General features: G+C 41.0%; 2 protein-coding genes and 1 long non-coding RNA gene across 10 annotated transcripts in view; 2 read left to right on the top strand and 1 right to left on the bottom strand.

Moving 5' to 3' along the window:
- Nucleotides 1-550: 550 nt before the first annotated feature.
- Nol7 (nucleolar protein 7) lies at nt 551-3,823 on the top strand. The gene is made up of 8 exons (NM_001400771.1): nt 551-830; nt 907-967; nt 1,400-1,458; nt 2,318-2,346; nt 2,574-2,658; nt 3,116-3,237; nt 3,319-3,396; nt 3,595-3,823. The coding sequence occupies exons 1-8, from the start codon at nt 574-576 to the stop codon at nt 3,672-3,674; spliced, it is 771 nt and encodes a 256-aa protein (NP_001387700.1). The 5' UTR covers nt 551-573; the 3' UTR covers nt 3,675-3,823.
- Nucleotides 3,824-4,463: 640 nt separating this feature from the next.
- Nucleotides 4,464-25,429, bottom strand: part of Ranbp9 (RAN binding protein 9) — an 82,123-nt gene continuing 61,157 nt past the window's right edge. For all 8 annotated transcript variants that reach the window (NM_001427414.1, XM_087591247.1, XM_087591248.1 and 5 more), the window contains 7 exon segments: nt 4,464-5,456; nt 8,275-8,386; nt 16,231-16,382; nt 17,812-17,933; nt 20,509-20,653; nt 23,639-23,829; nt 25,308-25,416. In NM_001427414.1, the coding sequence (NP_001414343.1) occupies nt 5,326-5,456; nt 8,275-8,386; nt 16,231-16,382; nt 17,812-17,933; nt 20,509-20,653; nt 23,639-23,829; nt 25,308-25,416 (962 nt within the window). In that variant the 3' untranslated portion in view covers nt 4,464-5,325.
- On the top strand, nt 6,050-11,325 carry LOC148000061 (uncharacterized). Its single transcript, XR_015641555.1, has 2 exons — nt 6,050-7,204; nt 8,726-11,325. It is a non-coding gene; the product is annotated as an uncharacterized LOC148000061 (long non-coding RNA).

Raw genomic sequence — 25,429 nt, 5'->3', positions numbered from 1 at the left:
GACATCAATGACTTCATCAGAGTGGTTGAAGCAACGGCCAGGTGAACTGTTTAGAGAATAGTGTAACGTGCCAGGGAGGCTATGGTCTCTGGGTGGGACTTGGAAAGTGTCCATAGTTCTGCATAGGGGAACACGTATCAAAGAGGTTAGTTCATCTAAATGCACGGATAGATTAGGGAATGAAGAATCATTTCCTATTGTATAACGTGTAAAAGACATAACACGGGCCACGTATTCCCAGAAAATATATATGGCAGGGGGGTGTCGCATAAGCAATGATGTTCATTCATTCCATATTTATTATACCCTTGCCGGTGTTCCATAGATAAAGCAACCTGGGAGCCCAAAAAAAGGGGGGCAGGGGGAGGGAAGGCGGCGACACTAAGCAGCACGAAACCACGCCCCCTCTTCCCCAGTCTCTGGGTCACAGAAATGAAAAGCACCTCCTTCCCACGCATGCGCCTCGACATGTTTCGCGGCCTCCGCACCAGCAGGGGGAGTGGAGAGTGCGCACCGCGCACTGAGGGCGTCTGCTTCCGGGTCACGGGTCAGATAGCCTTCTTTCCGTTGGCCATGGTGCAGCTCAGACCGCGCTCGTCGCGTATTCCCGCGCCGGCGGAGGCGATGGTGGACGAGGACCAGGCGGCCTCGGAGGAGGAGGAGGAGGCCGAGCACGGCTTGCTGCTCGCGCAACCCAGCAGCGGCGCGGCGGCCGAGCCACTAGACGAAGAGGAGGACGGAGACGACGAGGCCCCGGAGGAACTCACTTTCGCTAGCGCCCAGGCGGAAGCCAGGGAGGAGGAGCTGCGCGTGCGCGAGAGTGCTCGCAGGTCCGGCGCCCGGGAAAAGGGGCGCCTAGCGACTCCCTGGGCTCAGCCCGCGCTTACCTGACTCCTTTTCTTCCAGGGATAAAACGCTGCTAAAGGAGAAGAGGAAGCGGCGTGAGGAGCTGTTCATCGAACAGAAGGTTGGAGGCGGGACGTGTCGCTTTGTAAACACGGCGGGGGCTAGCGTTCCCATGCTAAAGGCTCCTTTTAGGATAGGGTGTTGGAGCGGGACAAGAGCCACCGACAATTCTTGGAGTCTGCCCTAATTCAAAGTGGGCACGGAAGCGCTGACACTCAGCTGGCCCTGATATATGCTTGCCGCGGTAGTGAGGTTTTCTTGAGTTTCTAAAATTCTAAACTGGAGCTAATGATTACTTACTTCGCACCCCAGAGATCTGATTTCAAATAGCCATGCCTTCTATTCATACATAACAGGGGTTATGAACGTTGTGCTACTTGGGGTAAAATTTCAGAGAATGTGCTGGGCTTCCTAAGCTCAGTCTTTCTGTTGTTGTCTTAGAGGTAGCAGGACAGTGTCTTTAACTTGTCTTCAAATGTCTTTATCCCCAAAGAAAAGAAAGCTGCTTCCAGATGCTGTTTTAGAGCAGCTAACCACAGCTTCAGAGGCAGAGTAAGTAACGGGGTTTCTGCGTGCACAAAGCCTTCTTACGTAGTCTGTATACCTGAAAAAATTAAAACTTAATTTAAAAGCTACAAAGTAACCAGCCCTGCTGAATTTACTCCTCTCCCACTCTTTGGTGCATTCTCTTTGTTTTTCTAGTCAGGGTCCCTGTGTAGCCCTGGCTGTCCTCAAACAGATTTGCCTGCCTCTGCCTCCTGGTGTTGGGATTAAAGGTATGCACCACCACACCTGACCTCAGAACATTCTAAATTCTGGTCTTTTTTTTTTTTTTAATCAGAATAATAATTCCAAATTGTTGGTTATTTTCCCATAATTATGCAGAGCTTTAATCCACGAGGCATAGAAGCAGATGATTGTGCTGTTTGGTGAAGTCCAAGTGTCATCCCTTCACACACACACCCACACACACCCACACACCATCACTTTCCATCTGTACGGTTGCTTCTCTGCTTTCTTTTTCAGGCAGTTTAGCAGTCCGTAATCTGGAACTCGCTCGCCCTGTCTCCAGGGTTCATACTGTTGACCAAATGCGGTTTCTCATTATTGAGACTAGCACCACCCTTTACTTGGTATTTGGAATGCTAAGTTATACAAACAGTTCTGAGCTTCCCATTATTAAGCATATTCTCTGGATGCCTACTACTAACCGCACTGAGATTTAAGTTCTGAGGAGATACTCCATGCTAGTGCAGTGATTGGGGGATGGTGGCAGTGCCCTGTGGTCGATGAGTAAAGATTACTTAGGGGAGGAGGTCATGAAAGCCAGAGGGGATCTTAGGGTACTTGTTTTGAGTACTCTTTACTGCCTGCCATCCCCATCCCATCTTTCTTTTCCCCCCTTCCACAGCATAAAGAAGTCACCAGGAAACGTAAAAGGTATGAATTGTCCTAGTTAAGTAACTTCATGTAAGGGTTAAAGTGCATTTGCAGATATTTTTGGCTATTTGTGGCCCTTAGGCCTGGCCAAAGTTGGTTTAAGCCTGTTCTCCACTATTTCTTCAAAATCAAACCCGCACTCACGTAATACTTAGTCACTGAAGTGACATCCATTAAGTGTTCATTTATATAAATACTATTCACAAAGTAGATCTTACTCTTTTCAGTTAATTTGAAAAAGGAACATGAACAACCTGCTGCAAAAGGAAGAAACTCCAAGAAAGTTAAAATCCAGAAAGTGCAGTCTGTCGGGTAAAGAGTTTTGTTCTGTTTTTCCCAGTGGGATACAGTTTCAGTATTAGTTTTGGCTTATGAGGAGAAGGTAGTGTATCCGATTGGGTTACTTGTAGAAAAGTATCCGTTTTGATAGTAACATTTACTTGCTGTGTCTTTAAATGCGTTGATAGAAAAGCATGTGGCTTTACTGTGCTGTTGCTATGGACACCTTAGAAGATGAGCAAGAACAAAGTGATTTCAAAGTGAAGTAGGGTGGGCTTAGGAGTCGTAGAGTCCCTCCCTGCCTAGCATTTTTGAGGCCCTGGGTTTGACACCACCCTAACCCCATCTACCATAAGGAAGGAAAAGGTTGGGTTAAGGATGTGAGAGTGGTACACTGCTGGGGTTGACTCTCCCCAGCATCACACACAGAGTTATGTAGAGCAAGCATGTGCCCGCTAATTGATTTTGACCTTCTTGTATTGATCACCAGTCAGACTAAAAGCTACTTGGCTGTGAGGCTTAAAGATGAAGACCTCAGAGACTCAAGGCAAGAAGCAGCCAAGCACTTCATCCACAGTTGTTTGTACGGTTCAGGATCCAGGAGGACAACTGGTAATCCTCTTGTGCACTATGTCTGTCTTTCCTGTAGTTTCTCACAATGACAAAGCAATGGTGTGTGATTCTTTCCTTTAGTGAACAAGTTCCTGTCTCTGAACAATAAGAGGTTACCAGTGAAAAAGGCTGCAGCCCAGTTTCTGAATAGCACCTGGGGTAAGAGGGAGCTTTCGTCTGTTGGCTTTAGTAGTTTTTACAAAGGAAGTGGTTTTTGAAGGAGGTGGGTCATGATTGTAAGTTGAAAGATCTACTTTAATAGCATCCATTTATGTAAACTAGATGCTCAAATTTTGTTTCTTGGGTTTTGAATACCTATTGAATGTTTTTACATCGGAGCCTTTTGTTCTATTGTAGGTACTCAAAAACAACAAAATGCCAAGAGGTTTAAAAAACGGTGGATGGCCAAAAAGATGAAAAAGAAAACTTCTAAGTGAATCAAAGTAAAGATAATGAAGAACCTGTATTTGTATGTATAGATTTTAAGGTTACTAGGTGTGGAGAGGATTCATTTCTCAAAATCTAGTCATGGATAAATCATTGTAAAGGACTATAAAAATCATAAACGTTTTTGTTTGGTAAAACAGCTGGCTACATTTCTTGGAGTGTCCTGGAGGGAAAAGCGGTTAAAGAGGAATTTTCATCTTTGTGTGGCTACAGGAAGGGAGAGATAAAGAGAAACCGTTTGTGAAGTCTTTTTAGTTCAGCTGAGAAGCTATTCTGGTGTTATTGATGTGATTCTTGTCATCAAGGAATAAGTCATTGTTAAAAGAGGACAGGGTTTTAAAAAAACAAAATCCCAAGAGCAGGTAAATACCTGTTGGAGAAGACTTAAACCTCAGCTAGCACCTTTGCCCAGCCGTGGACTAAATTCATCTGACATATGTGTTTTTTTGTTCTTTAACAAGAAAGGTAGGAGTGTACATGTTGCACACATACATCAGGAGACAATTTATATTGGTTCTCCCCTACCATGTGTGTTCCAACGCCATTTCCTGCTGAGCAATCTTGCTCTAGAACAGCTTTACAAACTTTATTTTTAACTAGTTTGCGGGTTTTGCTTGGTTGACGGTTACTGGTTAAATTCCTATTTTTCTATTTCCACAGTGTTAGGTTTTAACTAATGCAGTTAGACTGTAGAACTAGGACTGACAGTAAGAACCAATAATATTAATCGCTCTAGAAGTATATGAGAACCTAATATATAAATTCAACTGACACTAATATCTGTAGAAGTAAATTTTTAATGGCTGGTTAATTATATCACTACATTTTTATTGCAATATAGTACTCATTTAAGCACTTAAAAATGGAAGGTGTACAAAGATTAAATTAAGACACGGTAAATTTGACTAAATATTTGGTTTTTATATAAATAAAGGTCATAACCACACTGTTGACATGTAATACTGTTATAATACAACAGTTAAACTTGTGAGTCTACAACAGAAGTCATCTGTAGTTAAACAGGAAACAAAGTTGAGAAAGACCATGTTAAAACAGAACTACTGGGACTAACAGGTTGGGATTGTAAGTAGCAACAAACATACTCACTCAGCTCCTGAGTATTTCAAGTTTTACAGTACACATTAAAAATGATTTCTTCCATCAACACTATTAAATTCAAACTGTCGGATGTTTATGCATTTTGCAAGTTACACTGATTGAATGCTTACACAGGAGCGGGGGTCGGAACAGCTCCCAATTTGTAGTTTACATCACCCACATGCTAACACAAACACAACTTGTTCCATTTCCTTCCCCCTTCTCCCCCCAACAAAGAAGGCAGGATTTTTGGTTTCTTTTAGGTAATTGTTTTAAAGGATTTCTGATGATCAATTTGAACGTCTGAAATTCAGTAATATTTAACTCTTAGACAACTAAGAGGTTAAAAGATGGAAAATATTTTCTCCTAACACTAAGTTAGAAAATCATCTGCATCATGCTGTAAACTAGGAAGCAATGTAAAGCGACAAAAACCTGTCCCCAGTACATAATTAAAAAATCTAAATTTCAAATCAGCAGAGCCCGTCTACTTCCATGTTGGCTGTTTGCCACGATGCAAGCGTGAGCTCCTGAAGTGCACAGCTAATGTAGGTAGTCTTCCACTGTGGCAAACGCACAGGATCCAACTCCTGCTCGAGCCATCAGTCCCAGACACTGTGTGGCCTGTCCCATTGCTAGGGCCAGTGGAGGTTGCTTTGGCAGATTGTGGGTTTCTAAGGAAAAAGGATTAGAGAATGAAAACAGCAATTAACAACCATCTTAAAAATAATCTTTCAATCAGGGCAATAAACATTTGTTCTATCCGTGTCTGAGGTGCTGAACCATCTGACTAGCAAAGCAGACATATTTCTAAGAAATGTTCTTGGAGAATGAAGATATTTTTACATTTTTATTTTTTGACACATGGTCTCACTTTGTTTTCCTGTCTGTCTTGGAATTCAGAGATCCTTGTTGAAGTACATACTTAACCTTTTACTTCTCTGATAGACAAGGTCAGCTGACAGTGACAAGAAAAGGTTTTCCATTCAAGGTTTCCAGTGATCATACCCCACCCCTGGAGGTGCCTCTAAGGTGTGCTCATAAATGTTTTTCAGAAGCAAGTGAAGGCCTGTCAGAGCACAGAGCAAAACCACCCTAGAACCAAAGAGGTTAACCTCTAGTTAGTTCAGATATTTTAATAAATAGAATGTTTTTGTGTGTTACACATCACTACCTTCAGACAGGACACACTCTAGACCAGACTGGCCTCTGCCTCCCGTGTGCTGGAGTTAATGTGCAGTCATTACAAAAGATGGCATGAACTAAGGGTGACAGGACCCAACTCAGATGCTAGAAGTTTCTCTGGAGATGGGGTCCAAACTTTAGTGAAACTAATCAGTCCTCTGCTGGCAAAATCCACAGGGGCAGAACCAGTGACAGTGGCTGCCAAGCTCTCTATTCTCCCGTTACCTACAGTCTCAGCTCAGAGTTTACAAAATTCTGAAGGAATGAAGCACATAGAAAATAAAAGCAGGGAGCAGACTGGTCAGAAAATACAGTCTTAATCTTAGCCCTCTACTCTGAGGGCTAAGATTATTGAAGTGTACTCATTTATTGATAAGTACAAAGGGAAAATAAGTACTTTTGTTCATTCAACTGAGTACCACGGGTTCATTATTCTATTCTTTGACCACAGGAGGCCTCTGGTTTAATCATCTTTAAGCTTTTAGGATATATACAATACACAGTACATTATGCATTACATATGGGTCTGCTCACGAGTAGCAAAAAAATGCAGTCATCCACAGAATTGTTTAAATTTATCATTTTTAATACAAATATAAGCATTCTTCATAGATTCCTCCCACCTCCACCACACCCCAGGTGTAACTCTAGTCCTGACTGGCCAGAAAGTCTCTTATGTAAAACATGCTGGCTTCAAACTCAGCCTGCTTGCCTCAGCAATTAAGCATTTGATTTTAAGAACTCCAGAAATTAAAAACTGCCACAAGAAAGTTAGCCACTTCAGAAACTCTTTAAGTTCACTGTGTAAAACAGCAATCAGATGTTTGTGACTCCCTGCAATGCAGTAGTTTCAAAAAAAAAAAAAGTTTACAGTAACTAATTCCCCCATGTCAGCAGTGTTACTACATTTTCTTATTTTTACTGACATAGCTGATCTTATTTAGCCATGAAAACAACACACAAACCAGATTTGTATACTCTACACACAAACCTTAAGAAACAGCAACACAGAAGCCACTCTTCCTCCTCTCAAATGGCAGTACTGATCCTCGTCAGATTACGGATAAACTCAGGCTTGCTTTACATTTCTGTAATGAATCTAAGTACCTTCAATCAAGTACCAATGTCTTAATTTACTATTTACTCCTGAAACAGTTTGAAGTCTAAACCTCACCAGGCCAAAATTCAGCGCAAACTTCCAAACTGGATTGGAGTCACTGGAGTTTTATTTTATTAGGTAAGTTAAGACTCTAAAAGTCAGATGTAAAGTAACCCTTGATCTAACTTACCTTTGAAGAAAACAGCTTAGAAATTAAACTTTATGTGCAGGATAAACCCTGTAGCACTTTATATAAGTGTAACTAGGGAATTTGCATAAAAGTTTTCAGTATATAATTACTATTAACATCACTGCAGTGACAGAGAAACTGACTGACCAGCATCCCACTTCCCATGTACACCGACAAAAAAGCCTCACCACTTCCATGATCTGCCTAACTTCAAAGCAAATTTCTGAGTCGAGGGCTTGCTGGTACTGCTTACGTCTTAAGCACAGAAGCTATGGTAAGGGAAGCTCAGGTACCTGTGCTCCTTCAAACACCTTAGAGTCAAAAGGTGCACAAGGGACCAGGGTGGCTTGAGCTGTGTGTGAGTCCTGAGTAATCTGCTTACTCCCTTCTAGCCTCGCTTCCCTGTGGAACGACTATCAGATCTCACTGGAAACATGCCCACATTTCTTTCACAGCAGCCAAACCAAGTTTTGCTCGTCTATTAAACATAACTACTGACAAAGTAATGTTCTGTACCTCTTCTCACCTGAACTAGTCAAGGTCATGGGTTAACCAGGTATTTTCATACTTCTTCCTAACGGCATACACTTGGAAAAACAAAAGAGGCTATTCCCAGCCATGTCCACATCCTCTTCCACACAGGAGAGCAGCAGTTTAGGCCAAGTGGATGAGAGAATTTAAAAGAACAATGTCTGTGACTCCCAGTCCCAAAATGGCTACAGAGTGCCTCTATAGTGTGGTTTTTCATTTAGACACAAAGACTGCCTAAACACCTCGTTCTAAATGGGAAGATTCGTTAAGTATATACATGCGAGCAAAAACTTTTCTAAGTTGCATTCCAGAATATACTACTTTTATTCTATCAGAATCCATGTAATCTGTCCAGTATGGAGGAAATTTTCTGCATTTTAAAAAGAATGACAAGTCCCTATGATAATGAAACAAATGTTAGGATAATATCCTCTCAACTCTTGAGAGAATGTAGCTGAAGTCTAGCTGACTTGCTTTAATTACTTACCTAATATTGCACTGTTAAGAGCTGAGCACACAGGTTCTCTCTGAATTGGGTCAAGTTGATTTCCAACTGGACTATTCCAAGGATCCGAATATGCTAGTAAGCTGAATGCGTCCTGTTGAAAACAATGTCAGTGTGTTCACAGCGGCTCCATGTTGAAAAGTTAAGATACATTTTTAAAACAAAACAATAGGTGACTAAATCCTTTAAACACATGTTTTAATGTTTCAGAACACAGCAAAGTTTAACTGGCTTTGAGTTTTCTTGTTCATTTCTGCCATTCCTCCACCACTTCTATAACACAAGCAAAATGGGGAAAATTAAACCAATTCTGAAGGAATGGGCTAATACTAATGAAGAAGGAACAGAGACAAAACATTCAGGTGCTTGATCGCATGTGATCACTGATGTAAACTTGACACTAATGAATAAGGCCTGCCTTATTTTTACACAGATGTGGGAACTGGAGAGATCTCGTTGAATACCATCTCAAGTTTAGTAGTAGAAAAATAAAGCCAAGATGGATCTTGTAGACTCCAGACTATTATTGCCAAGTGTCCTGAAGCAACTTGTCTTAAACTTTGAAACAACTGGCACACAGCTTCCTTTTACTCTCCTGCCTTACCATGGAAGGTACATGATAGTTTCAGACATGGCTTCAAGTCCAAGCTGTACTACTTGCTAGCTTTGTGGCCCTTGACTAAAAAAGCCAGTCTGCCTTAAATGCCAGTTTCATGATTTGACTGTGATTTTAGGTTATTACAAAGAGAAGTTATTGCACAGAATTGTGTGAGAACCAATGAAATTAGCAATGTTCTGTGGTGGTTAGAATGAGAATGGTCATCAAAAAATGACCTATGTTTGAAAGCTTGGTACCCAGTTATGGAACTGTTTAGAGAGAATTAGGGGCACTTGTTGGAAGAGGTAGTTACTGGGATTGGACCTTGAGATTTCAAGCCTACACCAAGGCCCAGTATCCCTGCTGCTGCCTATGGATCAAGATGTAAAGCTCTCAGCTACTGCTCTAGCACCACGCCTGCCTGCTGCTTACATGACGATCATGGACTATATATAACCTAAAACTGTGAGCCAGCACCCAGTATAACTGTAAGAATTGCCTTGATCATGATGTCTCTTCATAGCAACAATACAGTAACTAAGATAACTAAGAAAGTTCCAGTGTTTTTGTATTTGCCAAGCCAATAGCCTGCCCCCAGAGTAATGTTCCACACACATATATACAAAGAAATAAATATGAACCAGACAAGAGACTCCAGTGCAGACACAGACAAATGAAGGCGGCACAGAGGTTGTAAACTTATTAACTGTGAACCACAGCACCCTGAAAATGGTGAGTGCTACAATTTCTGAAGAACATCTAGACTTAGCTGCTCAAGCATATTTCCCCCATCCAACATTACTGCGTGTCTTTGTTAAAGCAGCTTTGGGGCAGGGATATGCTTCTTGCTCGGTTGTATTCAGGCTTAAGTCTTCCACACAGCCCATGATAGGATCTGAAGTTAGTCTGAGGCTACAAAAATGGAACACACATGCCTCTAAATACACACCTGACTCATCCATTGGCCTATATTACTGAATATTTCATTCAGGTTAGACTGCCCAATCAAAATGAAAGTTAAAGAAACACAGAAGTTTCTTAATTTAGAGTTACCAGAAACTACTCATCGGTCTTGGGTATAAGAAAGCCTCTATGTACCTGTGTGGTAACGGTGACTGCTCTTAATGACACTGACCAAGCTTTTGTGTCCAACAGACCAACACTCAACTTCTAGCCTACTGTTCAAGAAACAGTTCATTATCTCACAGAGCTAACTTATTAGTCATATTATCTCCAAGACTTTTATCAATACTATGTTACCCTGCAAACCACAGCCATCAGATGAGATGTGGCACCCCCACTGTGCAGCTACATTTTAAAAGTTGCCAAGAGCTCTCTCCTCCAGCCGAGCAAGATGCCCAACGGAAAGGCCAAGGGGAAGACGGTAGCCCCAGCCCCCACCGTCATCAAGAAACAAGAGGCCAAAAAGGTGGTCAGTCCTTTGTTTGAGAAAAGACCCAAGAACTTCAGCATTGAGCAGGACATCCAGCCCAAAAGAGATCTCACAATTTCGTGAAATGGTCCTACTACATCAGGCTGCAGCAGCAAAGAGCCATCCTCTATAAGCGGCTCACAGTACCTCCTGCCATTAACCAGTTCACCCAGGCCCTGGACAGGCAAACAGCGACTCAGCTGCTTAAGCTCGCCCACAAGTACAGACCAGAGACAAAGCAAGAGAAGAAGAAAAGGCTGCTGGCCAGTGCTGAGAAGAAAGCTGCAGGCAAAGGGGACGTCCCAACTGACGAGCAGGAGTCAATACAGTCACCACCTTAGTGGACAACAAGAAGGCTCAGCTGGTGGTGATTGCCCATGATGTAGACCCCATTGAGCTGGTGGTTTTCCTGCCTGCCCTTTGTTGAAAGATGGGGGTGCATCATCAAGGGAAAGATCGGGTTGGGGCACCTGGTCCACAGGAAGACGTGCACCACTGTTGCCTTCACAAATGTCAACTAGGAAGACAAGGGTGCTCTGGCTAAGCTGGTGGAAGCTATTAGGACCAATTATGATGACAGATATGATGAGATCCGCCGCCACTGGGGAGGCAACATTCTGGGTCCTAAGTCTGTAGCTGGCATTGCGAAGCTGGAAAAGGCAAAGGCTAAAGAACTCGCCACTAAACTGGGTTAAATGTACACTAAGTTTTCTGTACATAAATATAATTATAAAACTTTAAAAAAAGTTGCCAGGGTTGGGGATTTAGCTCAGCGGTAGAGCGCTTGCCTAGCATGCGCAAGGCCCTGAGTTCGGTCCCCAGCTCCGGAAAAAGAAAAAAAAAAAAACAAACAAACAAATAAAAAAAGTTGCCAATAATATGTCCAATGAGCAACTGGTACATAGACTCATTTAAACTGCATGGCTCTACACACTGACACTACCAAAAAGGGCAGGAATCTCAACCCCCTTTAGTATTTAAAAATAAAAACTCACAGAAATGATAACTGTAAGAAATTATTGTTGGCCAATATTCTACATTTCAGGCACTCAAAGATCACCCCAACTGCTTTCACTTGAGGTTGGTATACCCATCCTACAGATTTGAACTGAGGCGTCTTAATTTGAGATGAGAGGTGAAGATCACACAGTGCCATAAGATAGAGGTTCCCTGTGAATTACCAGTCTACACATTAATAAGAGCTAAAAGTTTACTCATATTTTGGTGAGCATAGCTGCTAGACAGGGCACAAACAGCAATGACCAGAACCTAATCAGTTCTTTTAGCATATTTCTACTGACCTAATGGAAACATGCAAACTGAGGGTAGGAGAAAGGGGGGGAAAAAGCATGGCTAGGGAGGAGCTAGGTCCTAAAATCCTCCAAAAGCACATGATGAAAACATGTTTTCCATAGAGAGGCAATGGGACTTTAGAAAAAGAAGCCTGACAGGTATTAGACTTGACTTGAGAAGATCCACAGAGCAACACCACAAAATATGGCTCAGTGGATCTCAACCTAGCTCATGTTGTGACACTTAAATACAGTTCCTCTTGTTGTGATAACATTACTTCATTGCTACTTTGTAACTGTAATTTTGCTACTGTTAGGAATTGTTAATATAAATATTTGATATGCAGGATATCTGACAGGTACGCCCCACAAAGGGGTTGTGACCCACAGATTGAGAACTGTTGGCTTAGAAGCAGAGAAAAGTTCTAAGCAAGAAAACCAGCATCAAACTCCCAAGCATAAACACCTAGGAGTTCAAGGACGAGGAAGACAAATGAAATGAGGAGAGCAGAGTGGGTGTCCTTACCCTGCTGAGAATGCTGTGTTAGGTAACTACTTACAGGGCTGGAGCAAGTGCTGCCCACTAGGACAGGACTAAGGCCCTGGTGCTACTCCTATAATCCACTTCCACTGCTGGTTCCCTAGTACAAAGGTTCCAGATGCAGCCTAGCAACGTGCAGCATGAGCCAGAGTAGAGCCACCCAGAGCCTTCTTCAGTAATGTCTAACATTTACCTCAATGGAAAATCTTCAAAGAAACCAAGATGCATGTACATAGTTATCACAGAAACACAACAGCAATGCATAGAAAACTGCAAGTCACACACATACAGTCACTTCAAAACTGTATGTCGATTAATGGGAGAAATACTAGTGAGACGCTGTTTTAAAAGGTGCCACTGTAATTGTCAACGCTTTGGGGGCCTAAGACACACACCTGAAGGAAATACAGTGCCACTACAGGTTATGCGTCATTAAGAAAAAAAAGATTGTCTCAGTGGATGTAACGTCTGAGGGAAGCGTAGACTCGCTCAATTTTGAGAGCCAGAGCAGTTTCCAGACAGTGTCAATCGTGGCTGGCTCTCTCTCTGTCAGTTGCTGCACTGAAAGCTTCTTGAGACCATGACTGATTCACACTGCTAACATTCAAGGAATGGTTGGCAAACCAACCAATCCAGGCGGTTTCCCTGGGAGATATAGGAAGGAATAGGCTCTTAGGAACAAAAAATAAAGATGACAAGAAAAGAGGAAAGAAAGACTAAAATAAATAAAGATGACAAGACTAGAGACCTGTAAGGACAAAGGCTCAGAAGACACTTTGGGCCAACCACAGATATAGGAACTCCCTAGCCATTTACTTCAGGGTGGTGCATATAAAGGGAAACAGAACACTGCTCCATACAATCAAAAAAGTATTAGCAAAGTTTTACCTTTAACTTCACACCATTCTCTTTGTGTGTGCTGTTTTGCATAAGCATGCCTAGGCCACTGACAGCCTGCACATACAAAGTGACCTCAGACTATAATGGGAATCTATTACATACTGACATCATCATGTCAGTACTACTCAGTGTCTGTGGTGAGGAAATATACAGTGTGTGCCACAGTGCACACACACTGGAAAATGGCAAGCTGTGCAGTAGCTAGACCATCTAGGTCTGTGTTATGTGTACAATGTTTGCACAAGGACAAAACTATCTAGTGTATTTCTTAAAACATATCCTCTTCATCAAATGACACACAATTACATGTGTGATCTAGAAGGTTTTCAAAATCTCCAAACACTAAAGAAAAACAACCCATAATCAAATATGGCCCCAAATAAAGAGTGACAGGTGATAATTTCAGAGCCTCATCTACATTTCTGTTTTCTCCATATCCTCTTGACTTCTTATAAATTAGTTGCGTCACTCATCCCTAGCCAAAGCAAGGTAAATTTGGGAAAATAAAGAGGAAAGAAGTCAGAAGTGTAATCCTCTTTAGCAAAGATGAACTTTTCACATAATTCAGTGTAATCAAGAAATACTTCTAAAGTATGGTCACATAAGGATGTTTTCTGAGTGTCATGTTAAACCAAAGACACAGTGAGATTATGGGAGTATAATCCTAAATATTCAAAGGCAGTAGACTACCGCACATTCCTTCATCCAGGTCAATTAGCACAAAGTTTTGAGAATCTACACAGTCAGATGACTTGAATATGAATAAGGAGGCCTAAGAATTCTTGAGCACATTTCATATTCTCAAGTATCACTTACACGAGACATTTCCATCAATGTAGTCCAGGGACAGTGTTTGGGCTCCTTTCAAGGAGGTGTCAAACTTAAAACTGTTCATTGTATCACTAACGTTTCCTTGCCCTTTTCACTTTCGTAGCCCAAATGTCTGATTTATGGACTCGATGTAGAAGGAGGTATGAGAATATAGCTCATCTATTATTACATTAGAGACCCCATTTAAGTGGGAGTACATTTTTCATAAAGATTTTAAATTGAGAATTTCTAGTTTTTAAAAATTTAGTTTTAACTTCTACCATATATACCAGTATATGTAACACATTTAAACAAAAACTGTTAGAAATCTGTTTCTGTCCCCCGTGTGTGTGTGTGTGTGTGTGTGTGTGTGTGTGTGTGTGTGTGTGTGTGTCAGTGCTTATGTAAAATCAAGAGCCTCCTCTAGCACACGTAAGCACTAGACCACTGAGCTGAACTGTTGGCCCCCATCAACAATTTTAAATATCAGAAATATTAGGAACTAAAGCCCTAAAACAGCCCTTAGCATCTTGCAAAGTACTGTTCAGATGCCTAGAAATTAACCAAAGGCCCACCATGTTAACTTTCACAACACTCTTCAACGGGTACTTCTCAAGAGCTGCACAGGGATAGGTAGTGATGCTATAGACTAGCATGTACTCAAGAGAGAGATACTTACCACTGGAGAGTTATAAAGACATAATCTGACCATGAGAAAATCCTCTAAGGCAAACGTGGACAGCCACTTTCCTGACACATGACATTTGTTTCTACGGACTCTTTCATATCTAGTAATTTAACTCTCTTCATTGCTGAGGATTACGGCTAGAAACTCAAGTGTCATGTGACCCAGCAGATGGTGGGTAATGACACTGCTCTTCCAACCTCAGCTACTGTAATGTAAAACAATGCCTTTAATTGAGACTACTGTGCAAATAAATATTTACTAGTGCTGGCTTTCTGCTAAGGATAAGGTATTGGATACGGTGGGTACTATTACAAGTTACCAATCACTACATTCTCAGTTCAGGTTCAGAACAAATATAAGCAGTCATCTGCCCTTTCATGTAATCTCTAATCACTGGTCACAAGGCCCATTAAGTGTGTTTCCCTTTGCCTTCTGGGAGGTGCTGTGTTGGGATGTGAAATGTTTGTCACAGGCTATCTCAGCAGGCAGTGCTATTTTTGGAAGTCCTGGAAACTTAGGGAGACAGGAGCTAGTTACAGGAAGTAGGTCCCCGGGACTGTGTCTTTCAAGGATATAGATGATCCCAGTTTCTTCCTTTCTCTCTGCTTTCCTTTGCCATGGGATGAAGGCCTCTTCCTCCATGTGCTTCCTACTTACGGTATTCTGTCCTATCCAGGGCCAGAATCAATAGGATTTGGAGGTAAATGCAGGTAACAGGAGTTATGAAAGAGAACAGAAAGCTATTTTTCTAGTTCTACTTCTTTCATAGATTTGTTTTTTATGGTGGTGCATGAATACATAAAAATATATTTGACGGTGAAAATGTAAGAATCCAATGTGAAGCCCCAGAGCATCAGAACAGGTGCTATACCAATGGTTACTGAGATTTACCACAGTCTATGAGTCTGCGTAGTTTTGGTGTGTGGTGTTTTATCTGTAACAATTTAACTTTTAAAAACTCAAACTGTGGTTAACTTTTTATTGAAATTTTATCCTTTTCACCCACCATGGACTTGTCCAGAAGAGACTTCAAAATGTATTTTAACCATTCTAGACATAAAAAAATGGATCTAATCCTTCACTGATTCCCATAAAACCAATTTAACTTGTTGCAACCCTAAAACAGTGTTTACCAAAATATGCACATCAAGTTCATGGTTTCAGCAGGCACGGCAATTGCACAGGGAGTCCCAGGGGACACGGTATCTCGGTGCAGCAGAGCTGGCACTTAAGACTGCGTGTGTGAAACCCAATGTTCCAGATCAGAACTGCCTATGCCACCAAGAGTTCTGACTCACAAATGGGCACCGACTGAGGGACCCCAAGTGCAAATTCCCCAGAATTTCTACCACTTTGCTTAATGTTTAATAAAACTACATCTGGTACCTCTGACACATTTATGTCTCAAGGGAAAACATATGATATGGTTTGACTATGAAATATTCTCTCAAAAGCTCATGGGTGTAAGACTAGGTCCCCATGTAGAACCTAAGTCAGTGAAGGTCACTGGATGCTTGCCTACAAAGGGCCCTGTCCTCTCTCTCCCAGTCAGCCCTACTCTACTGAGTTCCCTGCACTGAGGTTCTCTCTTACCACAGACCCAGGAACGACAGTGGCAAGTGGGAACGGACTGAAACCTCTCCAGTAAGCCTCCCAGAAAGCAAGCGACATTCTTACCTTCAGCATTTTCTTATTTGCTGTGTTCTTGCCGCATTCCCTCCTCAGCTGCTCACTCATGGCTTGTAGCTCTCGGCCAAAGTGAATCATTCTCTCTATGGCAGCTTGACTTCCTCCACACAGCTGGCGTCTTAACTGACTGCAGTCAACTTCTGTAGGCAAAACAACAGCTAGTTCACTACTTACTGAACAGAAAACAAAAAAACCAGTGAGCATACAAGTTTTCTTTTTAACATATCATATGTTCTTCAGTAACTACTTTTTAGTTCATCTAAATACAGATAGCTATGAATATTCTCGAGACAAGGTCTTGTTAGGCTGGCAATGACCTCCCAAGGGCTGGAGTTACAGGCTGCTACTACCATGACTGGCTGCTGAACACAAAAAGTCAAAAATTTCCATGTAGCTCAAAGCTATATTTTATGTGTCTCAAGAGTTTGGAATCCGACATTCAATGTGCAGCCGTGGTACAAGAACTGTCCAGTGTTTGCATGGAAAGTTAAGTGTAACTCCTACACTCCATGAAACACGATGGGGGTGGGTGGGTATATGGAACAGTAACTCCCCTCTCGGGCTTTAACAGACAGCAAACAGAAATAGATTAAAATGTTCTTAGAAGTTAAGACCCCAGTAGAAGCACAGATGATATTTTATCTTACTAATGAAAAAGACCAATTACACTACTAAGGAAAATGTTACCCTTAAAAGTATTTTATATTATATATGTTGACTAACACTTGGTACTGAAACACTGTACTCATAAAAATCACTATTGGTAGCAGCATCCATATGATGATGAAGAAAACGCTAACGTTAACGAGTACTTGATATAATTAGCTTTTTAGAGATGAATTCATCTGCTCTTCACAGTGACTGAGATTTATTTTACCCATTTTACAGATGAAAAAACTGAGGCACAGAGCAGCTACACATTCTGTCCAAGGTCAAGCAGCTAGTAAGTGGCAGTTGCAGCTTTCAAATCCAGGAAAATCTGACTCTAGAACTCTTGCCCCTGCCCAGTGTGTATAAGTGTGTCTAGATACACAGGGTCTTCCCAGCAGGAAAGATCAGATTGTCCCTTAAACAATGCAGTGACTACCTTTCAGTCTCAAAATACAAAGAAATGAATACCGCAGCCAATTCTAACAATTTATAGGACTCAATCATTTTCACCATTTGATAAAAAAGTGAGGCAATCAGGTGTTGTTTTAAAGAAGTCACACCTATGGATAGCACTAGACATTTCACATGTTTGCATTTACTGACTTTAAGAGATTAGTTTACAACATAGTTTCTACCCACTTGGACTCACTGACTACACTGATATCGGTGTAAAAATGTTTCCTGTCTCCAGCCTTCATCCCCAGGGCAGTGAAGTACAAAGGATAGCTGAGCCAGGAAGACCGGCACCTCCATCAGGAGCCAAAGGGCCCGCTAGCTCCAGCAACCCATGCTCACAAGTGTATGTGAGATATTGCATCCTGAAATCTGGCTTATGCTTAGCTGTGAATCAGTCCAAGTAAAAACATAACCTTGTAGCCACCATTTTTTATTTAAAATGTAAGAAATATCACTGCAGACCCATTTCGGTGTCACAATCTTCCATTTCGTGGTCATGTTTAGAGCTACCATTTAGGAAACCATTGGATGAAGTTTCTCCAACTCCATTGGAGTAGTGATCTGTTTCCATGTCTACATCATTACTGAAAATGAAGAAAACAAACCTCATTTTAGAAATTAGTTTAAGGTACGTTATTACTACACAACTTCTTAGCCTGTAAGAGGGTAATTTTCATAAGGCAATCGCAATCTGCAAATGAGGGAAATGAGGTTAAATTTCACACATATCAAACTACACCCACGATGACTGACCTTTAACAAATCTGTGCTCCTGGAGGTAACGGGGCAGAGGCACATGCACAAGTGCAGTGGCTCCTGTGCTTAGCATTGGTATGAGAAAGCCATGCTTTGGCATAATACGTAGTTTTCAAACGTTCAATCTATACTGCACTATACAAATCTATACTTTTATCGTTGTGCTTGAATCTTTCTGAGACAACCCTCTCCACTGCCTGCAAGAATCATTTCCAGCATTTAATGGAGAAACTTTGCCCTCCAAACTGATAAATCTGACTCAAAGAGCCCAGTGTTCTTCCTTGTCCTCAATATTCGGTATGTTTCTAGACTTTTTACAAGCTTCTGGACTTTTCTATATCCACATTACTAAAACTTTCCTTTTGTTACCCTTCCATGCTATTTAAGACTATGCTGTTTCAAAAGTAACTAATAGGAAAACAAACCAAACAAAATCTCCAGCTTCGTAGGGTCGAGGCAGCACAGCTACTGTGCTGTACTGTCTTGTTGGCTAGTTGCCCAGGCCTTGACCTTACCATGCCCCTGGCCCCACCTCCTAAATACGAGAGATCACAGGTGTGCGCCACCACTTACCCACTCAACACTTTTAAACAGCACCCAAATGTGTTCTGAACAGGCCCCATCCTTGCTCACCCTGCACTGTATCAAAACAAAAGCCAAACCCTAGTACAGATCACCCACTCCTCACAGCTGAATAGGGCTGCACATGTGCACATCACACCAACACCTCTCCCACCCCGCCCCCTGTACAACAAATCTATAAGGTAAAGAAAGACCAGTCAGAGTGAGGCAAAGGACTCAGAACTACACAACAGACTGATTCCATAAGAAAAAGTCTGTTTATTAGAAAAATCTCATAAGTAGGAAAACATTTTAAACTTTAAAATCCTTACTGTCATGGTTTTTGAACAACCCGACTTGGTATTTGAGGGGCATGTTTATCTACTCATCCACTCACACGCATTTGAGAGAGCCTTGTTGAACACTAAGGACACACAGCTCTCCAAGACTAAACGGCCTGTACTTAGCTAGTCTGTGTATCCAGTGGTGTCCATCAGTGTTGTGAAAAAGGTCAATCAAAAGGAGTAGTACAACATGCGGTGGGAAGGCACATGGCCAGGAAAATGAGGGAACAACCAGGTAACTGACACCTACAAGAGGTGACACCTGGACCTGGGTCTTAAGGGCAGAACAGGAGTGAATAGAGCGCTTCAGACAATGGGAGAGAAGCACAAGTTCCTAAGTCAGAAATCCTGGTAAGAACTTCAGCTCCGCAACTTACTGCCCAATTAGTGACCTTCAGAAACAACATTTACTTTCTGATAGTCAGGTAGACATCTGTAAAATGGTTTAAAGCATTCACGCCATCTTTATCAACTTCACAATATTAGTGCAAAAAGACATTACCCAAGTACAAATGCTTCTTACTAACTAGCAGTTTTAGGAGTAGCTGCTAAGTTTACTGCCTTTCCTTCTTTACTGCACCGGAGGACAGGACATTTTATCACAACTCTGTGGCTAAGCAAGAACGCAGGTAATAACTGGTCTGCTGAGCAACCTCCTGTCAAAGGACAGCATCGAAGAGAAAATGTCACAGACTAACAGAAAGCTACCACGGAACAAAGGCAGGCAGAACCGTCAACAATCAAAATGCCAACTCTGAAGTCCTAATTACCATTTGGGTTTTGCATCCAGAATTTGTCTATTTTCATTCTAAGAGGTCACTGACTGCCAAAGAGTGCCCACCCTTTACAGCAGTTCTCTCCTACGCTCTCAGGGTTTTGTGCCCTGCCCCAGGATCCTGTACCTTTTACCCTTACAATTTTTGTCTCATGTAATAGATAACCCTAGAAACTTCAGTCTCTTTCCAAAATTTCAAATATAAATTTAAAAATTATATTTGTATTTAAAATATTATTTGCTATGAGATTCCATGCTACCAGTTGGTTCTCTTTCAATAAGAAACTCAGAACACTGCTTGAAAATGCAGTGTTTCTGGCTCTAGTTACAGGAAAGGCTACATCACTGGGCAGGCTGAATGCTTATAAATTTGCTCTTTAATGCTTGTATTCAAGTGATTACACTGCATGGTTTTTAAGAACCCATTAATGTTAAATCTGAGTGTGTAGAGGCACATAGTATGTTCATTAAGATATATCTTCTTTTTGTTTGTTTTTCGAGACAGAGTCTCTGTACTTAGCCTTGGCTCTCCTGGAACTTACTCTGTAGAACAGAGCTCTACCCGCAAGGACGTTAAAAGCCTGTAGGAAACAGAGTCCCTACCCTTTTACTTTCTGGGAGCAGAGCTGCAGACCTTAGTATGGACTACAGACTATCAGTAAAGATGCCATCAATGCCATGGCCATTCCTAGTAACACAGAAGTTAGGGAAGTCACTTATTACCTGGTGAAGTTATTAACTTGCTGTGATCTTGACACATTGATACTGTTTAGTTCCGGTACATTCAAACTGGATAACTGATGTTTACTATGGCAATATGATTGATGTGCTTTATTTGATATTACACCATTGCTACAACTTTCAAAACCTGAGAAGAAAGCAGAAGAAAAGGTACAACATAGAAACAAACAACAAATCGATTAGGTTGCAAAAAATACTTTTATATTTTGATTTTATATTTAACAATCTTAGAATATAGGAAAGCCAATGGGGTATTTAAATAGAGATTATTTTTAAAGCTTGATAATATCATTATAAAATAGTATTTCCTCTGAATTTAATTACAGATCTAGCTTAATCCACACAATCACTAGTGTTTATAATAAGGACAGATTGTAAGAACTGGGTTAGTGATTTCACGGCAGTGCTAACATCATCGAACACTCTTACAAATGCCTAGATGGTCCAGCTTATCTAGGCACTGTGGGATAGCCTAAGCCTCCTGGGCTATAAACCTGGCCAGCATGTTACTATATCATATATATGCTATAAGAAATCATAATATGGGGCTGGAGAGATGGCTCAGCAGTCTAGTGCTCTAGCTGCTCTTGCAGAAGGCCTGGGCTCAATTTCCACTACCCACATGGTGCCATACGATCATCTGATAACTTCAATTCCAGGGGATCCAACACCTTCTCTGGCCTCTCCTGGCAATGTACACATATGGTACAACAACCATACATATATGCAGGCAAAATATCCACACATTAAAATGAAAATATTTTTCTCTAAAGAAAGAATTCTGCATGCAATGGTACATATTTATATACTTTAATATAAAAAAGATTACAATAAAAAATACCATGTGATTTTGTGTTTTTCTGCTCCATCAAGATGCATGAGGCCACTCTGTATAGTTTGTCACTGACAGCAATGTCATTATGTGGCATGTTATAATCATCACCTTTTATCTATGAATATACCAACTGTATGATATTCAAGAGTGGTGTCATCCCGAGGATACTATCATGCAAGCCTTGTCCTCATCATACGGGACAGTGACTCAATAAGCCTGAGAAAGCAGTGCAGCCTAACTGTAGGGAAGAAGAGAGGTGGCACTGATGGGAAGAAGGGAGTACCTGCTCTGCTCCACAGACTAAATACAGACTTGGCAGGCTCCTGAGCTGGGAGGATGGCAGATGAACAGGAAAGAAACTGGAGAAGCAGAAAGTAGACAAACAAAAGAAAGAGTTCTTTTTCTAAACAATTATGTATGTGTATGGCTTTGGGGATGAGCAGGGTCCTTACATGGAATCAGTGGATGTTACTGACAAGCTTGTTGGGAGTTCATCACTGAGAATCACCCACAAGACAATGCCAACTGGAGGACAAATCCAAGTCCAAATTGTCTTAAAAGGACCCAAGGAAGCTTACTAGAGCTGCAGACTTAAATGGATAAAGAATTCAAAAGGGCTGGAAACGCTTTAAGGTCAAGATCTTGACACCATTAATAGTTTCCAAAATTATGATATTTTCTGTGGAAGCTGTAAATTATAACTGTTTTCTACAGTAGTCCTGGTAGGCATGCAATGAAAGAGGTCTTCAGTGTTAGATTCCTAATCCAAGCTTTTAACACCCTGCCTTATCTGGCCATATTTGAATTGCTTTCTGGAGTTGAATGACCAAACCCAGGAAGTACGGCAGAGCATGCGGTCCCACATGTAGAAGGAAGCAGGACTTATGCTTTAGGCAGATCTGTGCATTGCAAGTTATGTCCTATAGGTGCTTACTTGTGAACTCTAAGTGTCTTTTTTGACTATCAAAGTTGAGACTTGTACTCTATGTAGTTGAAGGTTTTAGACAACAGCGGCTTGAGAGGTTATTAAATAGAGTGACTAATTCCTTTCTTAAGGAACCAAATTTTGGTAAGAGTGTTTATCTGTACTAATAGATCCTTCGCTTTAATATTCTTTTCAGGAGAGCAGTGTTCTATCTTTGTAAAGAACTAAAAGTTTTATGCTAAGACTTCTGTGTTGAGGAGCCTTTTGATTTAAAATCTTCTTGTGCTTACAACATATTTGTTAAGCTTTAATGAAATTAAATTAAAATTTCCTTCATGAAATTAAAGCTTTTGAAAGAAAATGCTTCCAGTAGCAAGAATAACAGCACCAATATTTGGGGTAGTGTTTTACTGACATAACTGTAAGTACTTTTGTTGTGGAAATGTATACCTAAATAAAACTGTATGTGGCTATTCACAGCACTCTTGTAGTTCAAGATATGCAGACTGTGTGTGTGTTTACTTTCTACACTAAACGATATTACACATAGCTCATAAGTAAGGGTTAAAATGCATTTAAACAGGTCAAACTTTGTAAAACTTAGTGGTACTTCTTAACATCTCTGAATCAGTACCTGGGTAATACTACTTGTTTAATCCACTGACTCAAGAATAAAGAATGAAAAATCAAACAACAAAAATAAAGTTAAATACATAGAGCTAAGAGTTCATGTTGGGGTTGGGGATTTAGCTCAGTGGTAGAGTGCTTGCCTAGCAAACGCAAGGCCCTGGGTTCGGTCCCCAGCTCCGAAAAAAAGAAAAAAGAAAAAAGAAAAAAGAAAAAAGAAAAAAAAAAAAGAGTTCATGTTGGGAAAGAATTAAAGATATTCAAAAAGCAAAAAGCCAACAAAGGAAATTTTAATTACGAGAACACCAAGGGCCAAAGTGAGTATTAAGCAGGCTGAAAAGGAGACAGAAAAGGAAATGAACTTGTAAAAAACAGGTTAGGAATGAGTCAAGAGAGACAGGAAGCCCAACTAGGCTTGGTAATAGGTGGGACAGCATAGCCAGATCACATTTAAATCCACATTTTTTAAAATCCATAATTACTTTCTCACTATTGTCAATGGTTTTAGTGACAACTTATTTTGAATGATGACATGTATTTGTGGAGATCTATTAACAGTCTCAATTTTCCATGACACTTCTTGGTGTTAGTGTCCTGTCCACGTTCTCTCATGTAAAACATGACATTGTACACACACTGGAAAAACGTACCAAAATGTTTAGATTAAAAAGTTTTTAACTCAAAATTACATAAACAATAAAAAAACTGAAAAGTTGTCATCTCACCAGGAAAATGAGCAGTACTGCCTTTGCCTGGTGCTAGGCTGTGGATACTCATTCCGTGACTGGGACTCATGCTTGGACTACTAAAGGGCCGAGGACTGACGGGATAACTATCTTGAGATTTTGGACTTCGGCCTCCCAAACACCGCACTTCACTATCTGTACCATTCACCATTTCTATAAATTGACGTACTCTGAAAGAAAAAAAGAAAGTTTACTTAGGGATAAACATTACATCTGTATGTAGCTACATTAAACTAGGCCGAATTTTAAAACTTAAAATCAGTATTTTACTTGGTATCATATCAAGTGAGTAGGTAAGCAAGGTTTGGCACACATGGACCTGCATAGCCTTCTCCTGGCCCTTCCTTACCCAGCCTAGGCTGCATTCCAAACTCCCAGCCAAAATGGACCTCAGTTGACTTTGTACTGCTTAGAGGATTGAAATCCTCAGCTCAGTAGCATCCCAACTTCCTTTTTGTTTTCTGATACTGGGTCTCACTTTGCAGCCCTGGCTGGCTCTGAAATCTCAGGGATCTACCTGCCTCTGTCTTATGAATGGTGGATTGATTAAAGGCATTCTTTTTAAACAATGAAGATTTGGTTTTTTAATGTCAAATTAGGATGTCTAGAAACCTAAAATGCAGAAAATAAGTGTCAATGGTGAATGTGGAAAGACTGGAAACCTTCTACTATTCAGGAAGTAAATCAGAGGACACAGTACACAGGAGAACAGTACACAGGGTCCTCAAATGAGCCAGCAATTCTACTTCTAGGTAAATAATCAGAGAATTGAAAGCTATGACTTAAGCAGATGCTTGTACAAAGCAGAATTATTCACAGTAGAAGAGACAGACAGAAGCAACGCCATCAACAGAAGGACAGAAGACTAGAAACACACACTACTTACACAGGATGGGATGATCTTCAGTCTTCAAAATTAAGGAAAATTCTGACAGGTGCTACAGTACAGATGAAACTTAAGGGCAGTTTGCTAAATGACTAAGTCAGTCACTGAGGGCTCTGGGCAAGTGAACAAGGGAGAAGCTAGTGTGTAATGGGCAGTCTAAGACAGACAAGCCCCACTGATGCACAAACACGCAAGTGTACCTGAACGTCTGAGAATGGGTAGACTGTATTTAGTTTACCATGACTTTCAATATATCCAGGAGAGTTAATTTTAGGCGTCTCTTTCAAGAGGAAATTGAGATTACTGCTTTCTTTTTTTTTTTTTTTTTTTTTTTTTTTTTTTTGGTTCTTTTTTTCGGAGCTGGGGACCGAACCCAGGGCCTTGCGCTTCCTAGGTAATCTCTACCACTAGAGATTACTGCTTTCTAAAAAAGACATTCGCACTAAGTAAGACATTCACGTTTTAAGAAAGATGGAATGATAAAATCACACACAGGCATCCTGTGCAGAGGCCCTGACACACAGCACCTTCTGTTTGTTCACACACGCTAGCATCTGCTCTGCTACGGTGGCACACATCCTTGCTCCACATGTTCCTAAACATCATTTACATGTGCTGTGTTATCTTACATGTAAATACCTGAAGCAAGGCAGAGCAAAATCAGAACTACCGACTTTGAAGATAATTTTAATTAAGATGTATAACACAAGGGGATGGGAGGAAGGGATGTATAACACATAAAACGACATTTATAAAACTTACTTTAATGTGAAAAGGAGATTGGGATTTCTTTCAAGTAAACTTGGGTATAACTGTTGTGTTGTTTCAATGGCTTCTCCCATTCGTCCTGCTAACACCAACTTCTGAATTCCTATTCAGAAAAA

The sequence above is a fragment of the Rattus norvegicus genome, chromosome 17 (genome assembly GCF_021556685.1).
Source record: "Rattus norvegicus strain SHRSP/BbbUtx chromosome 17, alternate assembly SHRSP_T2T, whole genome shotgun sequence".
Taxonomy (NCBI): Eukaryota; Metazoa; Chordata; class Mammalia; order Rodentia; family Muridae; genus Rattus; species Rattus norvegicus.
The sequence above is the reverse complement of the archived record's forward strand: the minus strand, read 5'-3'. Positions and strand labels throughout refer to the sequence as shown.

Excerpts from the sequence above, each read along its gene's own strand:
- Nol7 (NM_001400771.1), top strand. The coding sequence starts at position 574 with ATGGTGCAGCTCAGACCGCGCTCGTCGCGTATTCCCGCGCCGGCGGAG. Across the intron at positions 831-906 it reads GTGCGCGAGAGTGCTCGCAG|GGATAAAACGCTGCTAAAGG; the intron begins GTCCGGCGCCCG and ends CTTTTCTTCCAG. Across the intron at positions 1,459-2,317 it reads ACCACAGCTTCAGAGGCAGA|CATAAAGAAGTCACCAGGAA; the intron begins GTAAGTAACGGG and ends CCCCTTCCACAG.